Below are 17,852 nucleotides of genomic sequence, written 5' to 3'. Positions count from 1 at the left end.
TTAGGATTTCAAATTCATGCTTTGATTCTGCCACAAAATACCCAATTTTCCCAGTCAGACTTGAATGTTCCTTCCCTTGTATTCTCACAGCCTTCTGGTTTTGCACTTTTATCATAACACTTTTGGCCTTGCATTACAGCTGCTGTGTAAGAAGATAACTATGGATTAAACTCTTTGATGACAAGAACAGACACTTTCCATGGTATCTGGGTAGAAGAGCACCTACTACATGTAGTCTGTGAAACTGAATTGCCATAAGCCAGGCAGAGCTGGAGAGATACAGCACGTATCTGTTACCACTGTGCTATAGCAGTTAAATGGAAGGAAAATAACTGATAGGTACTCTTTGAAAGGAAGATCGCCAGAGTTGATAGTTCGAGGAATCAAATTTCACCTTTCCAAAGGATCACCTGATTCTGTCCCTGGAATATCAGTGTGCTAAGGGGAGAAACATAACTAAAGGTTTTGAAGTCCTGGTTGAAGTGTTCTTCAGGTCATTACCAAGGGCAATGAAGCAAAAAGTGGCACCTATGAGACTATGAATGAGATCTATGAATGAGTACAATAGTCTTCTTGGCCTTCTAAATCTGTCACAATCATAATGGTGTGATGTCCCCTTGAAAGTCTTTGGCAAACTAGGCCTTTGACAGAAAAACAAAAATTGGTCACACCAGTAGAGTCTCTGGACTATTAGCATCACTATGACTGCATTTATTTAGTAGTTTTCATCCAAGAAAAAAAATAGGTAAGAGCGTCTCATAAAGCTTCCCAGATGCCACAGTTGTTTTACTGTAGTAACATTTGTTATTAACAGCACATTGCTACAAATAACATTTCTACTCTACAATAGCTACAAAGAAAGTGAGTCTTTATCACCACATTCATTTGATTAGCAGTAAATGTATCACAATGTCCCACAATATCCAACCATGGCCAAAAAGCAGAGAAGTGATGATTTTTGAAATCTCATTTATAAACACTGCAACAGTAACAGTTATGGAGAGAGACTAAATTATCAGTAATGTCAAAATAACAAATCAACTGTTTCATTTTAATGTTTTCTTCTAGGTTTTATCCATAAGAGCACATGACTTTTATATAATTGCAGTGATATCATAGTCATGTCATATCTCAGACAAGGAGACTGATAATTTCATGGGGGGTGTGTGAAATAAAGAGACATCTACAGTGTATTATGCTCACCTTCTGCAAAACTTTCCATACTTTTTGATAAAATCCAATTGGGACTCTGTTTAGTGCTCCATCCAGCCTTCTTCGGCGTTGCCATTGACCTTGACGACTATCTTTAGATGTCTGTTGACCACATGCACTAGGGAAGGACCCAATACTTGGACTCATAGAGGTTCCAGGTGACTTGGGAGAAAAGTAGAGGAAAGAACATAAATCAAGAGTTATCTGTTTCTATGATTAAAGTATTATAGCACAATGAATAATAAACACACTCAGCAGAATTATAAACCACAAATTAAGTGTAACACCCAAGACAAAAAGGTTATAGAGAAGCTAGAAGACTTATGAGTAGATAGCAGCAATGTAAACAGGTATGAGCCTTTCAGAAAGCATCTAGTGATACATAAGAAAAGCCATAAAAATACTGATGACATGGGAGGTTCTTCACTGTCTCTTTGCCAGGTTATTTCTGTTAAACTTCTAACTGGTCTATGGCTTGGTTTGTTGCTCCTGTAGGCTATAACACAAGTCTCAATTTAAAAGAATTGAAATAAGACACAAAGTATATTATCTTACTACAATGAAATTAAATTAGAAATCAGTAACAAAAGGAAATTTGGGAAATTTACAAATATGTGGAAATTAGACAACACATTCCTAAATAACCAGTGGGTTAAGAAAGAAATCACAAGGAAAATTAGAAAACACTCTGAGATGAATGAAAATGGAAACACAACATACCAAAACTTATGGGATGCAGCTAAAACAGTGCTTAAAGAGAAGTTTATTTTATAAATGCTTGTATTAAAAAAGAAGAAAGATCTCAAATCAATAACCAAACCTTCTACCTTAAGACAATGAAAAAAAGAAGAAAAGAAGAGCAAATTAAACTGAAAGCAAAGAGAAGAAAATAACAAAGACTGTAACAGAAAGAAAAATAGAGAACCAAAAATAATAGAAAAAAATCAATGAAACCAAAAATTTGTTTCTTTGAAAATAAACATCAAAAAAATTGACAAATATTTAGCTAGTCATACCCAAAAAATAAAAAAAGGAAATGTATTAAAGTCAGGATAGAAAAAGAGGACATCACTTCCAACCTTAAAGAAATAGAAAGGATTATAAGGACATACCATTGGCAGTCACATGTCAACAAATTATTGATATATAACTTAGGTGAAAACCACAAGTTCCTAGAAAGACACAAACTATCCAAATGGACTCCAGAAGAAACAAAATCTGAATAGATTTATAACAAAGAGATATAACTAGTAATTACAAAACTTTCACAGAGAAAAGTCCAGGTACAGGTGGCTTCACTGGTTAATACTACCAAACATCTGAAGAAGAATTAATATCACTTCTTCACAAACACTTCCAAAAAAGAGAAAAGGAAGGAACTTCCCAACTCATTCTATGAGGCCAGTATTAGCCTTACACCAAAATCAGACAAAGAAATCACAAGAAAACTACAGATCAATACCCCTTATGAACAGAGGTACAAAGATCCTCAACAAAACACTAGCAAACCTAAAAATTCAGCAACATATAAAAAAGATGATACACCTTTTAATACACACAATGAAGTAGAATTTATTCCAGGAGTTCAACGTTGTTTTAACATCTGGACATCAATCAATGTAATACACCCTATCAACAGAATAAAGGATAAAACCCATATCATCCTAATAGATGCAGAAAAAGCATTTAATAAATTCTAACACCGCTTCAATGATAAAAAACACTCAACAAACTGGGAACAAAGGGGTTCTTCCTAAATCTAATAGAGGGCATCTACAAAAAACCCACAGCTGACATCATAATGAATGGTTGATGACTGAATGTTTTCCCTCCTAAGATCAGAACAAGACAAAGATGTTCAATCTTGCTATTTCTATTCAGTATTGTACTGGAGGCTCTATCCAGGGCTATTAAGAAGGAAAACAAAAGTCATTCAGAGTGGAAAGTCATTTGCAGATGACATGATCTTGTATATAAGGAATTCACTAAAAAACAATTAGAACTAATAAATGAGTTCAGTGAGGCTGCACGATATAAAATCAATATACAAAAATTAATTGTATTTCTAAACAGTAGCAATCAACAATCTGAAAATGAAATTAAGAAAACAATTTTGTTTAAGACAGCATTAAAAAGAATAAAATACTTAGGAATAAATTTAATGAAAGAAGTGTAAAACATACACTGTGAAAACTACAAAACCTGTTGAAAGAAATTAAAGACCTAAATAAATAGAGATCCTATTTTCATGGATCAGAAGACTTAATATTGTTAAAATGGTAATACTCTCAAAACTGATCTATAGATTGAACACAATCTTTATCAAAATCCCATTGGGTTCTTTGCAGAAATTGACAAGCTTATCCTAACATTCATGTGAAAATTCAAGGGACCCATGATAGCTAACACAATCTTAAAAAAGATCAAAGTTGGAGGACTCACAATTCCCAACTTCAAAATTTATTATAAAGCTACAATAATCAAGACTGTGTCAAGAAGACACTGCTTTGGGAAAACAAGTGTTCTCCTTACTTGCTGCAAGTAATAAATCCTTCCTTCTCTGGAAAAAAAAAAGGCTGCGTCATACAGGCATAGGCTAGGCATGTAGATCAGTGAAATAAAATTGGGAGTTCAGAAATAAACCACTGCATTTTTGTCAGTTTTTAACAAGGGTGTCAAGAAAAGTAAATGGAGGAAAGACAGTCTTCTATCTAAGAGATAGTGCTAGAACAACTGGATAGTCACATTCAAAAGAATGAAGTTGGACCCCCTACTACACACCATACACAAAAATTAAGTCCAAATGGGTTACTGTGCAAAAAAGAGTTAATATAGAAGGCCAGAAATGCTATTCTTGGAAAGGCCTGATTATAAGATTGGCCCTTGGTTGGCATTTGGAGAGCTGGATTTTGGGAGGGTTTCCACCATTCTCAGAATTGATTAACAGTGGCTTATTGTGCCTAAACTGTTTGTGGAAACTCTATGGTTTATGTTGAACATTTGCTTTCCCTCTGGGAGTCTAGAGTTTTGGTACATGCCAGACAGAGGCTGTTTATGTGACCAGCCCCCAGTAAAAACCCTGGGTGCTGAGTCTTAAATGAAATTCCCTGGTTGGCAATATTTCATACATGTTGTCACAACTCATTGCACGGGGAGTTGCATCCTGTGTGACTTTACTGGGAGAGCACTCCGGAAGCTGGTGCCTGTTTTCCCTGGACTTTGTCCAATGCACCTTTTCCCTTTGCTGACTTTGTTTTGTATTCATTTGCTGTAATAAGTCATAGCTTTGAGTATGCTTAGTCCTGTGAGTCCTCCTAGTGAATCACTGAACCCGAGAGGTGGTCTTGGGGACCCATAAACATAATCATAGACCTAATTGTAAGAGCTAAAACTACAAAACTCTTAAAAAATAGGAATAAATCTTTGTGACCTTGGGCTAGGCAACGCCTTCTTAGATAGGACACTAAAAGAAAAATTAGATGAATTGGACTTCACCCGAACTAAAAACTTCTGTTCTTCAAATGACACTATCAAGAAAGTAAATTGCGTGGTTGATATGCTTCAGAGAAAAAAAAAAAGTGAAAAGCAACACACAGAATGGGAAAAACTATGTGCCAATCACATATCTGATAAGGGACTTGTATCCAGAATACATAAAGAACCTTTAGGGATCTGTATCCAGAATATATAAAGAATCTTTACAACTCAACAATAAAAAGACAAATAACCCAATTAACAAATGGGTAAAGGATCTGAATGGACATTTCTCCAAAAGAAGATAAACAAACAGTCAATTGGCACATGAAAAGATGTTTAATATCATAAGCCTTAGGGAACTGCAAATCAAAACCACAATGAGATATCACTTCATACCCACTAAAATGGCTAGAATCAAAAAGATGGACAATAGCAAGGATTGGTGTGGATATGAAGAAATTGGAACCCTCAGACATTGCCAGTGGGAATGTAAAATGGTACAGTCCCCTTTGGAAAACAATTTGGCAGTTCCTCATGCTAACCATAGTTACCAAATGACCCAGCACTTCTCCTAGATGTATATCCAAGAGAAATAAAAACATATGTCCACACAAAAACTTGTACATGAAGGTTCATAGCAGCGTTATTCATAACAGTCAAAACCCAGAAACAACTCAGATGTTCATCAACTGATAAATGGATAAATAAAATGTGGTGTATATCAATACAGTAAGGTATTGTTCAGCAATATAAAGGAATGAAGTATTGGTACATGCTACAACATAAAACTTATAAAAGTAAAGGATAAAATACATTGGGGAAAGTGTTTCTTTGACAGTTTAGATTCAGAAATAAAATAAAAAGAAGGTAATAGAAATATTTTCTGAGAAAAGAACTTCTTACATTTTAATTTGGATCAAATGCCTATATCACCACTGCTATGTAAAAGAGAAAAGTGCCCTAAGGCACTTCTATTGGCCAGTGACTATCACACTGATGCACCAAGTAGATGAACTCCATTTGATTTATCTTCATTGTCTTCGTCTCTACCATCAAGATCCTAGGCTGGGCTTCCCTGGTGGCGCAGTGGTTGAGAGTCCGCCTGCCGATGCAGGGGACACGGGTTTGTGCCCCTGTCCGGGAAGATCCCACATGCCGCGGAGCGGCTGTGCCCGTGAGCCATGGCCGCTGAGCCTGCGCGTCCCGAGCCTGTTGCTCCGTAACGGGAGAGGCCACAACAGTGAGAGGCCCGCGTACCGCAAAAAAAAAAAAAAAAAAAAAGATCCTAGGCTGCTGAAAGCGGAGTCAAACCACAAGGGCTATTCAGACTGTTTTCCAAAACCAAATATCAATAGTTCTGAGCTTTTAGATTAACTCCTCCTCTATGCCTCTGTCTTCCTTTATTAATGTAGATATGACAAAGTTGGCCAAGTCATACTACACTAATTCATTACAGGGTATATACTTGGTTAAAGTCAACAGAAATACCAATACTGTTTCCAAATTGTTTTCCATTTTTTGTTTGGTTGTCATCTGGCCTTAATCTCTTCAGCCTAAGAAATCTGAAATCATAGGCCATTATGGATTATTGATTTAAACCAAGGAAACTAAATCAGAGATCAGTCTTCCTAAACTGTAAGCGTCATGAGGGCAAGGACCACATCTGTTTTGTTCACTATTGTATTTCCAGTGCCTGGCACAAAATTGGCACTCAATTAATATTTACAAATGAATAAACAATAAGAATAGGTAACCCAGTGATTTTCAAACTTAAAAGTGCATCAGAATCACCTAGAAAGCTTATTAAAACACAGATTGCTGGGCCTCACCTCAGTCTTTCTGATTCAGTAGGCCTAGGATGAGAACAATATTTCACATCTCTAACAAGTTCCCAGCGGATACCGATGCTTTCCAGTGCCTGGCACATAGCAGGCATTTAATTAATTATATTAGTCAAAAGAATAAATGACTGAACAGATACTTAACAAATAAATACTTATTAAATTGAATTTTGTTTTCTGAAATGGAAAAGAGGTTGGAGTTGAACCCCCTCACCTGCCTTTTTGGAAAAGAAATGGAAAGATATCACCCTGCATGCAGTTGATTTATAAGTATAAATTTTACTTTTTGATTCTTTTTTTTTTTTTTTGCAGCACGTGGGCCTCTCACTGTTGTGGCCTCTCCCGTTGCGGAGCACAGGCTCCGGACGCGTGGCCTCAACGGCCTATGGCTCACGGGCCCAGCCGCTCTGCGGCATGTGGGATCTTCCCAGACCAGGGCACGAACCCCTGTCCCCTGCATCGGCAGGCGGACTCTCAACCACTGCGCCACCAGGGAAGCCTGATTCATTTTTTTTCAGTCAATCTGATTGTCATATAATACAAGATAACAGCAGTTACCAGAAAAAAACAGTGACATCAAATCTACACCCAGGGGATGACTACCATTGGGCTATAAAAAATATTTGAGAAAATAAATTTTTAAAGGTGATGAGGCAAGGCAAACATTATGTGTTTTTAAAAGTTATTAGTAGAGTAAAATTACAGACTATTCAAGTAACTAGCCAGCATGTTATCATTAGAAAAGCTGATGAAATAGCCTGACTCTAAAAGTCATGGTAAAGGGTAAAATAAATAAAACTACCTTTACAAGTATTTTTTCTATAATCAGAAAAGAGGGCATTGGTGAGTGGCAGAGAAAAGGGCTTAGAACAATACAAAATACCAGACAGGCAGGTGAGGATGGAAATCGGTATTTAGAAGAAAGAAAGTAATGAAAATTTAGAGCTCTCAATCCTCTAAATTACAGTCCTAATGATTTTGGCTTTCTTAAAGTCCTATAGGTAGTGTATGTGTAAAAAAAATTAAATGATATAGCTGGGTGGGTAGGTCAAGTCCTTAATATCATACTAATCTAGCTGGGAACATGGACTTCAAGTTCTAAATATATAATGAACATGTAAGTAATACTCTGTGACTATAAACAACCATGAAGTATTTAGCCAATCACTCTCAACCAAAACAAGAACTGTTTACCAGGAACATCACTTTAACTCTTCAGTATGAAATGTAGTTCTTTAACCTTTCAGATAGGAAAATGGTCATATTATACAAATTGTCTAGGAAAAAATCCTGTAAAGTGAACACTTTTCTATCACAAGGCCCTTTCTTATTCCATTCTGGTCTTGTACTTGCATAATATAAACGTAAAAGGGTATCTGATAGGTATACCTAAATTAAGTTTACTTCAAGTTAAACATCAAGCATTGGCTCTTTATTTTCCTAAATGGTTTCTGACTCCTAAAACAAACAGACACACAAGCACACAAACAAGCAAAATTTCCATTTTGCCTTTCCTCTTCTGGACGTGTTTTAATATCGTAAGCTAGCATAAGTCTATTTTGGAAGTAGAAGGAGTAGTTTTAAGCTTTTCATTAAAAGACTTTGAAATCACACCATTTCCCAGAGTTCTGAAAAACACTATGGAAGTTTGTGTTAATTATTTCTTTGTATAACACAATAACTCATCTATTCTCATCTTCAAGGAGAAAATTAGTAACAGCCTACAGTATGATGTTTGGTGACTCCCACCAACTCTCAGATTGATTTATATGTTTTTCCTCTATGTGTTCACAACACCTTTCGTATACCTCTTTCATGACAATGATAAAAATCTAATTTCTGGACAATAACTGAAAATAGATGTTTAAAAAAGCCCTTACCTAGTCTGGTTCTTAAAAGCAAGAAATGTAAGTCTACTTCCTTAAAATTAATTCCAAAATTATGTATTAATCCTAACAAGAGGAATTCAAGGTTTCAATTTCTTGCTATCAGAAACAAGTTACTTTCCTCTTAAAATCAGCAAGATAGTTTGGCCCAGAAAAATGAAAGCTATCTGCAGAAAGATTGCTAAAAAGGAGAATCAAACAAGCTACTCTGTGGCTTATCTTATTTGTAAAAAAGCCATAAGCTCATGCATGTTTTATAGAACTAAAGGCAGGTTAATCTATATTAAAGGATCCCTACTTGTTTCACCTGACTCTCAGTTGAGATAGACAGTCTACGAAAGTCCACCTGAAAAATAAATGGCTCAAATTAAACTCAGAATATGAAACAAAATACATGATCTTAACAAAGTCTGAGTCCAAAAGAATGTTCTTAAATATGAAAGTATCCCAGCTCAGTTCCCAAGTAGTATCTTACCTGCTTTATCTCACTTTTTAACTGCATAATCCCAGTTCGTTCTGGTTTGGTTGCTCCAACAGCACCAATCTCACGGATAGAAATAGCAGGGCTGATATTTGAATCAGTGAGACGAACTATATAGCATGACAGATTAAAGAGAAAGAGGGAGGATAACCAGGTTCAAATTTTTTTCTCCACCACATTTAAAAGACTTAGATGTATGTCCTCCTTTTATGTTAATAATAATAAAAACCAAACAACCAACTAAACCTTGCTATTCAAAGTGTGGTCCACAGGCCTGCAGCATTAGCTTCACCTAGAAGCTTGTTAGAATTTTAGGCCCAACTCTAGAATTAAAGCCTGCAGTTTAGCAAGATACCCAGGTGATTCTTATGAACAGTAAGGCTTGAGGAACACTGCTTTATAACTATCTAAGGTCTAGTATCCATCCATCTGACATTATATATTTATTTATTCTAAGTCTAAAAGTTAAGCATGAGAGATAACTCTTTTAATTTGCTCTGATGTTTTAGGTACTTGATATCAAATACCACTACCAAACCACCAAGTGCAGGTGTAAGGTTAATTTGTGATAGACCCCTAAACGTATTTGAATTTAAAAATGAAAGGATGTATCAGGTGCACTGTAGCAGCTACACACACACACACACACACACACACACACACACACACACACACACACACACACACACACACACACACACACACACACACACCACTATAAGTGCTACTGAATTATTGCCAACTGGAATACAAGAAAGTTTCAGATGATACAGGTTGCTAGTTGTCCTAAAGTAGAGTCTTAAGATAATGTAAGGGAATGTATAAAACAGTCCAAAACAAAATATGCTAGTAATCTACTTAACTGACATATCATTTAAGGGAAAAAAAGACACACAGTGGTTTCCAAATCTTGTTCCAGAAGACAGCTTTGGTTTTAACTTTCATATACTGGGGTCCTATTTATTTGGGAGAAAAGTTCCGCTGATAAAAGAAACACTTTAAAATCAATGAGACATTTAAAACAAACATTCTGAAATAGAAATGCAGTGATTCAACCTTACCGCTTCGTTCCACGCCAAACTCCTTGCCACTGAGAATGTGATGCAGGAGGTTCTTCATGGCTGAAGGACTGAGATTCATCAGGCCATCTGTGGCTTCCTCAGCTACTCAGCAGAAATGTTAGAACAGAGGGATTTCTAATTGACCTGCCACTCTCACCCTATTTTTTTCTCTATTTCCTTTCTTGCTTAGAATTTCTGAGTCACTTGATTGGAAGAAAAAAACGCAGACGTAGAGAATGGACTTGAGGACACAGGGAGAGGGAAGGGTAAGCTGGGATGAAGTGAGAGAGTAGCATTGACATATATACAGTACTGAATGTAAAATAGATAGCTAATGGGAAGCAGCTGCATAGCACAGGGAGCTCAGCTCGGTGCTTTGTGACCACTTAGAGGGGTGGGATAGGGAGGGTGGGAGGGAGACACAAGACGGAGGGGATGTGCGGATATATGTATACATATAGCTGATTCACTTTGTTATACAGCAGAAACTAACATAACATTGTAAAGCAATTATACTCCAATAAAGATGTTAAAGAAAATAAATTTCCAGCACCATACTGCCTAGGTATTCATCCTCCAACAGATTCTTAATAATTTAAGGACTGATTATCCAGTTTATGGATTAACTAGGCCCTTGATTTCTTCTTCACCCCTCTTCCACATCATTAGGATACTCAGTAGAATCTTTATTTGAAAGTGGGAAGAATGAAAGGAGTACAATGGAACTGGAAACCAGTCGGAGAAAGCAATGATTGTATCTATGAAGATGGGCTAAAATAATCAAAACTTCTCTCTATCTGGAAATATGGGGATTTAAAAAGAGAATAGATATGAATCTATGAAATTATGAAGAATATTGAGAATATAACTTGAATTTGTTCATCAACATCAGACACCTATTATGAGTTTACTACATGTAGGTCATGATTTTAAACAATGTTAGTACAAACAGGTATGACATGGTACTTGACCTTGTGAGGCTGACCAACTATTTGGGAAAGACTGGACATGTAAACAAGATAAACAACAGTAAAACATGGCATGGCTATACTAAGTGTCAAATGAGAGGTAGAGACAATAAATGCTTTGGAAATAAGAGGAGACATCAATCTCCAAGGATGGGGACTGATAAAATTAGTGGGAAGTACTGTTGAAGTGGGAGGTAGAGGCCAGACTGTTGAGGGTCTTGAATATCAGACCCAGGGATCTTGACTTTATCCTAGAAGAAATAAATAGCCATGGTTTGATGAATCCACAGGAAAAAAAAAATCTGTAATGGGCAATTAAGGAAAAGTGAAGAATGTTTGCGGATTTATCCCTTCTTGAGGTTTATTATTGAATAATCAGACTCTCATAAAACATCACTTGATACCAAAGCTTGAGAAAAATATATATATATACATGTAATCTTATAACAATGTGCTGAACTGGCGATCATTTGGAATCAGGCAGACTTGGACTCAAATTTCACTATTTACCAGTTATGTAACTTCGTGCAAGTTATTAACCTTTCTGAGTTTCATTTTTTAAAAATTGCTCATTAGCTTTATTTAAAGAATTTAAAATTTTTATACAATTTTAAAGGTTACTTTCCATTTACAGTTATTACAAAATATTGGCTATATTCCCTGTGTTGTACAATACATTCTTTTTCTTTTAACATCTTTATTGGGGTATAATTGCTTTACAATGGTGTGTTAGTTTCTGCTTTATAACAAAGTGAATCAGTTATACATATACATATGTTCCCATATCTCTTCCCTCTGGCATCTCCCTCCCTCCCACCCTCCCTATCCCACCCCTCCAGGCGGTCACAAAGCACCGAGCTGATCTCCCTGTGCTATGCGGCTGCTTCCCACTAGCTATCTACCTTACGTTTGGTAGTGTATATATGTCCATGCCTCTCTCTCGCTTTGTCACAGCTCACCCTTCCCCCTCCCCATATCCTCAAGTCCGTTCTCTAGTAGGTCTGTGTCTTTATTCCTGTCTTACCCCTAGGTTCTTCATGACATTTTTTTTCTTAAATTCCATATATATATGTGTTAGCATACGGTATTTGTCTTTCTCTTCCTGACTTACTTCACTCTGTATGATAGACTCTAGGTCTATCCACCTCATTACAAATAGCTCAATTTCGTTTCTTTTTATGGCTGAGTAATATTCCATTGTATATATGTGCCACATCTTCTTTATACAATACATTCTTGAGCCTATTTTACATCCAATAGTTTGAGTTTCAATTCCTTTTACCATCAGTAAAAGTGAGATAAAAATACCTTCTCCAGTTGGTTGTTGTAAGGATTAAATGAGATAATATATGTAAATAAAAAGCAAAAAGTACAGTGTCTGGCATATGGTAGGTATAAAATAATCATTAGCTTTATTCCTTTAAAGGGTTATTTAAATATACATTATCTCATGTAATTTAGGTTAGATTCAAACCAATAAATTTAGCTACTTGCTAACAGCTCAATTAAAAGCCTTTTGGGGAAATTTAACTGAAACAATGGCTAAAATTGAGTTTTGCAACTGTGATTTTATCTTTGTATTCAATCCCTATCTCTATTACTTTGCCATTCTTGTTGAAATCAAATACCGAAGGAAAAAATAGTCATGCCACGGGGTCTCCCCATAATTCTGTGCTACAGCTTCCAAAGGCCCCATCTATTCTTCTAACTAAAATTGCTACCTTGCCAAATATACCTATAGCTAATATCAAAAAGAGTCTTGTCAGATAAATATGAATAGAAATATTGCCTTCCTTTATTTGATCCTGATGTTGACTAGACAGAATACTGACACTATAATCAAACTGATGTGGTGACTCAATCTGACAGCCAGAGGTGGCCATGCCTGAATCAGAATTGAACCCAGTCTATCACACTTAGTTTGATGTATGCCTCGGATCACTCTAGGAGTTAGTAGGAATGTCATTGGGAGTGCAGAGCCCCTAGGAGGTGGAATTTTGAAGTTGATAACTAATATATAAATTTGTCATAGCAGTCCCTTGACTTGTATAGAGACTGACTAACATGGGAACAAGACTGCTATATGCAGCTTCTGAGCTACCGATAAAAATCTTTTAGATTCCTTTCCCTCCTGATTCAAAACTCAATAGAACTCTATTAAAAGTGAATTCTGCCTCAAACAGTTACTTAATTGAATACCTGAGCATCGAAGGGAGTGGGCCAGTTCTGTTGCCATAACTTGTATGATCAGACCAATTCGAAGTCGAAACATTTCAGCAAAGAGGCCAGGCTGAGTTCGCATATACATGGCTAGATATACCATTATTTCCTGTGCATGGAATGAATATAGACAAAAATTATGCCCTAGATCTCACAAGGCTTATTTTGTGGTCTTCAGAAATTGCCAGATCAACTGAAAACAAACTTTTAAATATCAATCACCAGATTAGGCTTTATAATTCTGCTCACCTGTGTAAGAATTGAAATGCTCATGTCCCCTTCACTGGCTTCATCTATCAGCTGAGTGAGTACTTCATAGGGCAGAGGTCTAAGGAAGAGGACAGTGAAGAAAGACAAAATTCTGCAACTACTTAAAGCTAAATTTATTGAGAAAATAAAAAAGCTCCTCCCAAGTCCAAGTCAGTGTCTCAACATCTCATCATTACTGGTAGCATTCTGGTTCTTTCAGTCTTCATAGTTCACTGCCTCCCCAAAGCACTCTGGCCCATATCAACTCAGGAGAGCTCTGCTCTCCCGTCTGTAAGCCTGGATTGCCCTTCTCCTTCCAAATTGTATTTAAAACTCACCCCATGACGTCCTTCCAGACCAGTCTTTCATGGTTAATTCTTAACATTTGACAAGTAACTATTATGGCTAAAAAGTAATAAACTAAATTTAAGCTGTGCCTTTTGGAAGACATTTTATTACTTTACAATCACACCTTATAGAGTTATACTGATTTTTTATAGTTTCATCAGTTTACACACACACACACCCTCCTACACTTCTGACTCTCCTGTTGATACTAAGCACTCTGGGGGCATGGGGCATGCCATCTTCTTTTGGATTGCCCACAGTAGCCACAAAATTGATCTGATTTGTAATAAAAGGTTCTGTTTGCCAGGAATAAGGTGTTATGGATTGAACTGTGTTCCCTCTAAGTTCCTATGTTGAAATCCTAATCCCTAGTATCTCAGAGTGTCTTTACAGAGGTAAGCTAAAGTGAGGTAATTGGGTGGGCCCTAATCTAATATGACTGGTGTCTTTTATAAGTGAGAAATTTGGACACAGAGACACACAGAGAGAGAAGAAATGTGAAGAGACATAAGGAAAAAACAGCCATCTATAAGCCAAGGAGAGAGGCCTGGAACAAAGTCTAGAGTATAGCTGATTTTTTGTGGGGGCTAATTCCAGTTGCCCTGTTTGTTTGTTTTTTGAATAAAACGTTTGGTAAAGCCAATAAGTAAAAACAAACAAACAAAAAAACCCCAAAAGAGCAAAATACATTTGAGTACTACTCCCTGTGAGCCTTCTCTTTCATTTACTCATGTCCTATCACTACCAACATTCTCACATTCACTGTCCCTGATAGAAGCTCACACACGTAGGACATTATCATCCACTTATAGATTAGGACAAGAGAATTGCAGTCAGTCCACACAGCTCCTTAAAGTCTCAGAGAAGCTTCATCAAACCCAAACAAAAACCATACTAACGCAGAGATGGTCTTCTCTCGAGGTTCTGGAGGGAGTCCCACTGTCAAATGTTTCTGGTGGGAGAGAAGGTCTGTGCAGGCCTAGGAATAAATAGTATAATAGTATTATCCTTCCCATAACACCTCACATTTCCACGAAATTTTCTGTTTTCAGCCTAGAAACCTTTGCTCCCCCTTAACTTAATGACACATCAATCTTTTCCTCAGGAAATGCGATGAAGATCAGAGAAGAGGGATTTCTAGGAAGGAACAATGAAGTATTTTTATCTCCTAAAAGGTAGGAACTTTTAGCCTAGTATAAATTCATTCTTAAGACCTAGAATCCTCATAGTTTATAACACCTCTATAAGTCTACAGTTTATATGCTTCAGTATTATATATTTGACATTCATAAACAAAAAAAGCTACCTGATAATCAGAAATGTTATGTGGGAAAAACAACATCTTAAACGGTTAGATGCTGTGGTGACTGCCTTAAAAAACAACTGCAGAAACCAATTTATAAAAAGCACCTCCATTTAGATTTGGTATAAATTCAAGAAGAATTTATAGTACCTCATCGAGTGCTTCCACCTTCTTCCTTAAGATTCCAGAGATGTATCGGATCAGGCCCCAGTGACGAATTTCTCCAACTTTGCTATAGAGCTCAGTAAGCAGCTCTCTGACTGTTGCACTCCCTTCATCATACAATCCAGTGTCCCAGTCAGGTCCTCTGGAATGTTAAAGGCAGGTCTACATTAATTATAAATAAAGCTACAGGCAACAATACTTTGTTTGTGTCATAGAGAATATGCCTGTTTTTGATAGGTTTCTCTCATTAGGAAATGAATGTTATTTACTACGAATTCTCGTAAAACTATTTTTAAGTTGGTACTGAAAGCCGAATACCTAGACAAGAATAAGTCTTAGTTTCAGTTGTGTTTTGACAAAATACATTCTTTTACCCTCTTAATGGGCTTCAAAGTAGCTGAAATTAAAGTCAAAGATTTAATTTAACTACTGAAAGTTCAGAAAGTATGCTACACTTAGGGAACTAATGAAGAAGTAAGAAGAATGTGTGATTATTTTTAAAAGATACATATACACACACACACACACACACACACATCATATACATTATTGTCGTAAAAGTTCCTATACCACAAGTCAACTGTGAAGTACCATAAAAGATATATGAAGTGCTATGAAATTGGGGAGTTTAATAGATGATAAAAGGTAGATTATTTATTAAATGATGTTAAGACAATCAAGTAGCCATCTGGATAAAACATTGAATCCATGCCTCACACTGTACACCAAAATTCCAAATGTATCAAATTTAAGTGTTAAAGTACTAAAAGAGATATGGGAGAACTATTTTATAATTTCAGAGTCAAGGACTTTTAAACTGTGAACTATACACCAAAAGCCATAAAAGAAAGATTGATACATTTATATATATATGTATATATAAATATACAAAACTCTTATTGCAAAAACCACTATAAGCAAAGTCATAGGACAAATTACAAACTGAGAAAAATATTTGCAATTCATAGGCCAATTTTCCTAATATATAAAGAATTCCACCAAAAAACTACTAGAACTCATTAATGAATTCAGAAAAGTCGCAGGATACAAAATTAATATACAGAAATTTGCTGCATTTCTATACACTGACAATAAACTATCAGAAAGAGAAATTAAGAACAATCTCATTTAAAATCAAATCAAAAAGAATAAAATACCTAGGAATAAATCTAACTAAGGAGGTAAAAGACCTGCACTCAGAAAATTGTAAGACATTGATAAAAGAAATTGAAGGTGACATAAGCAAATGAAAAGACATACCGTGCTCATGGATTGGAAGAATTAACATTGCTAAGGTGACCATACCACCCAAGACAATCTACAGATTCAATGCAATCCCTATCAAAATACCAATGGCATTTTTCACAGAACTAGAACAAATCATTCTAAAATTTGTATGGAAACACAAAAGGCACTGAATAGCCAAAACAATTTTGAGAAAGAAGAAAAAGCTGGAGGAATCATGCTCCCTGTCTTCAGACTATGGTATAAAGCTGCAGTCTTCAAAGCAGTATGGAACCAGCACAAAAGCAGACACACAGTCCAATGGAACAGAATAGAGAGCTCAGAAATGAACCCACAATTATATGTTTAATTAATGTTCAACAAAGGAGACGAATATACAATGGGGAAAAGACAGCCTCTTCAATAAACGGTGCTGGGAAAACCGAACAGCTACATGCAAAAGAATCAAACTGGACTACTTTCCCACACCATATATAAAAATACAGTCAAAATGGATTAAAGACTTAAATGTAAGACCTGAAACTATAACAATTCTAGAAGAAAACATAGACAGTATACTCTTTGACACTGGTCTTAGCAATATGTTTTTGGATATGTCTCCTCAGGTGTGGGAAACAAAAGCAAAAATAAGCAAATGAGACTACCTCAAACTAAAAGTTTTTGCACAGAGAAGGAAACTGTCAACAAAACAAAAAGGCTGCCTACTGAATAGAAGACAACTGCAAATGATATATCCAATGAAGGGTTAATATCCAAAATAGACAACTCATACAATTCACATCAAAAAAAATAAACAATCTGATTGAAAATAGGCAGAGAATCTGAATAGACATTTTTCCAGAGAAGACATACAAATGGCTAATAGGCACATGAAAAGATGCTCAATATCACTAATCATCAAGGATATGCAAATCAAAACCACAATGAGATATCACCTCACACCCGTCAGAATGGCCATCATCAAAAAGATAAGAAATACCAAGTGTTTGTGAGGATGTGAAGAAAAAGGAACCCTCATGCACTGTTGGTGGGAATGTAAATTGGTGCAGTCATATGGAAAACAGTATGGAGATTCCTCAAAAACTTAGAAATACCAACAAGGACCTACTATATAGCACAGGGAACTATACTTAATATTTTGTACTAACCTATAAGGGAAAAGAATCTGAAAAAGAATATATATATATATATATATATATATATATATATATATGAAAAACTGAATCACTGCTGTACACCTGAACTAACATGACATTGTAAATCAACTATACTTCAATAAAATTTTCAAAAAAGGCAAAACCAAAACCCTTAAAAATAGAACTACCATATGATCCAGCAATTCCACTTCTGGGTATCTATCTGAAGAAAATGAAAACACTAATTTGAAAAGATATAT

General features: G+C 35.9%; 1 protein-coding gene across 7 annotated transcripts in view; it reads right to left on the bottom strand.

Annotated features, from left to right (window-relative positions):
- PHKA1 (phosphorylase kinase regulatory subunit alpha 1) overlaps nt 1–17,852 on the bottom strand; it is a 131,140-nt gene that overhangs the window by 7,032 nt on the left and 106,256 nt on the right. For 3 of the 7 annotated variants that reach the window (XM_060292559.1, XM_060292563.1, XM_030851037.2), the window contains 8 exons: nt 15,197–15,353; nt 14,643–14,722; nt 13,396–13,474; nt 13,126–13,255; nt 9,959–10,060; nt 8,892–9,007; nt 8,715–8,762; nt 1,204–1,374 (listed from right to left, as the gene is read on the bottom strand). In XM_060292559.1, coding sequence (XP_060148542.1) covers nt 1,204–1,374; nt 8,715–8,762; nt 8,892–9,007; nt 9,959–10,060; nt 13,126–13,255; nt 13,396–13,474; nt 14,643–14,722; nt 15,197–15,353 — 883 coding nt within the window. The remainder of the gene's footprint in view (nt 1–1,203; nt 1,375–8,714; nt 8,763–8,891; nt 9,008–9,958; nt 10,061–13,125; nt 13,256–13,395; nt 13,475–14,642; nt 14,723–15,196; nt 15,354–17,852) is intronic. The other 4 variants (XM_060292560.1, XM_030851038.2, XM_060292562.1 and 1 more) reach the window with 2 other exon arrangements.

The sequence above is a fragment of the Globicephala melas genome, chromosome X (assembly GCF_963455315.2).
Source record: "Globicephala melas chromosome X, mGloMel1.2, whole genome shotgun sequence".
Lineage (NCBI taxonomy): Eukaryota > Metazoa > Chordata > Mammalia > Artiodactyla > Delphinidae > Globicephala > Globicephala melas.
This window is presented reverse-complemented; position numbering and strand designations above follow the sequence as displayed.